Here is a 1,508-nt window from a genome sequence, read left to right as displayed (position 1 = left end):
TGTCTCTCTGGCAAGATGTTCTGCTCCTGAATCAGCTGGGTGGGTCTTGCCTCTAGCCTCTTTGCAGGGAGTTCTGCTGAAGGGTTCCCTGCTGGGCCTGCAGCCTGGGTTGAATGAGGATCTAGCGGGCCCGGGTTGTCTCACTCACTCACCGGGCCTGTGCTCTGGGTCTTTTCAGGATCCCGCGGGCCCTGCATTGTCTCACTCACTCACCAGGCCTGCGCTCTGGGTCTGTTCAGGATCTGGAGGGCCCCGGGTCATCTCACTCCCTCGCAGGGCCTGCACTCTGAGTCTGTTCAGGATCCGGAGGGCCCCAGGTCGTCTCACTCAATCGCGGGGCCTGCGCTCTGGGTCTGTTCAGGATCCCATGGCCTCGTTCGTCTCTTAATTAAAGTTTTAACTGAAGGTTTAACTAATTTTTTTTTTCTTTATCCAATAGTAACTTTCAAAATCTGATGATAGCTGGATATGGCAGCACATGCATGTCACTCTAGCATTCTGGAAGCTGAGACAGAAGGATTTCTATGAGTTTGAGGCCAGTCTGCACTACATAGTGAGACCCTGTCTCTAAAATCAAAAAATCTCCCTATAGAATATACTGTCAGCAGCAATGCTTGGAAATGAAAGTATAAATATTGCTACTAACTTTTAATTATCCTTCTAGTCTAAAATCAAGATTTCAATGCATATTTTTCAATTATAAAAATCAAAAAGTATTCTATTTCAGAGCTAGCTAAGCATGTATTTATTAAAATGTAGCTAGCCTATTTGTTAAAACTAGTATTTTGTATTCTGTTGACAAACAGAAAAATTCACAATCATACTATTAAAAATAGGTACTGAATCATGAATTATTTAAATACAAATTTCTTATAATATATCAAATTTAAAAACCCTACGAGGAGGCTGGGGAGATAGCTCGGTGGTCTAAGCACCTGCCTGGCAAGTTCAAGGACCTGAGATTGATTCCTGGTACCATATGGTACCAAACAAGGGTGGGTAGCCTTTACTGAAGTTTGCCCTCAGGAACTTATCTGTTAGTTCTCTAAATTTTTCACCTAGAAATAAAGGTGTATTTTGTTACAATCAATACAAACAATTCTTTTTTTTTTTTTTTTTTCTTTTTGGCTGGCTCAGGATGCCTTAAGGGCAGATCTGGTAAGGCATGAGGTTCTGGGGATCGAACCACAGTATCCTGATCCTGACTGCCTTTGCTTAAGCAGGCACTTAAACAACTGAGCTAAGGGGCAGGCCCCCCAATACAAACAATTCTTAGAATGATTTTACATAGAAAAATAAAGGTCCCTTAGAAACAGTTATCCTCAGTCCAAGTTTTAAATCCCAAAATTCTTTCAGCATTACTCTTGCTATATAAAAAGGATCAAACCTTGAGCTGGACCCCATTCCATCCCCAGTAGTACCAGCTGCTTGAGAGATGTGGTAGAGATCAATGGAGCCCAAGTTCAAGCCCAGCATGGACAACAGGGATCTGATCTCCAATAATAATA

The 1,508-nt window shown here is 42.4% G+C and overlaps 1 protein-coding gene across 1 annotated transcript in view; it reads right to left on the bottom strand.

The window, feature by feature from the left end:
• Nucleotides 1-1,508, bottom strand: part of Naa16 (N(alpha)-acetyltransferase 16, NatA auxiliary subunit) — a 250,544-nt gene that overhangs the window by 184,637 nt on the left and 64,399 nt on the right. Inside the window, 2 exon segments of the mRNA XM_004640322.1 lie at nucleotides 957-1,058; nucleotides 1,422-1,489. Of these exon segments, the coding sequence (XP_004640379.1) occupies nucleotides 957-1,058; nucleotides 1,422-1,489 (170 nt within the window).

Source organism: Octodon degus, unplaced genomic scaffold (genome assembly GCF_000260255.1).
Source record: "Octodon degus isolate 3935 unplaced genomic scaffold, OctDeg1.0 scaffold00122, whole genome shotgun sequence".
In the NCBI taxonomy this organism is placed as follows: Eukaryota; Metazoa; Chordata; class Mammalia; order Rodentia; family Octodontidae; genus Octodon; species Octodon degus.
Note: the sequence above shows the minus strand (reverse complement) of the source record. Positions and strands in the feature narration are given on the sequence as shown.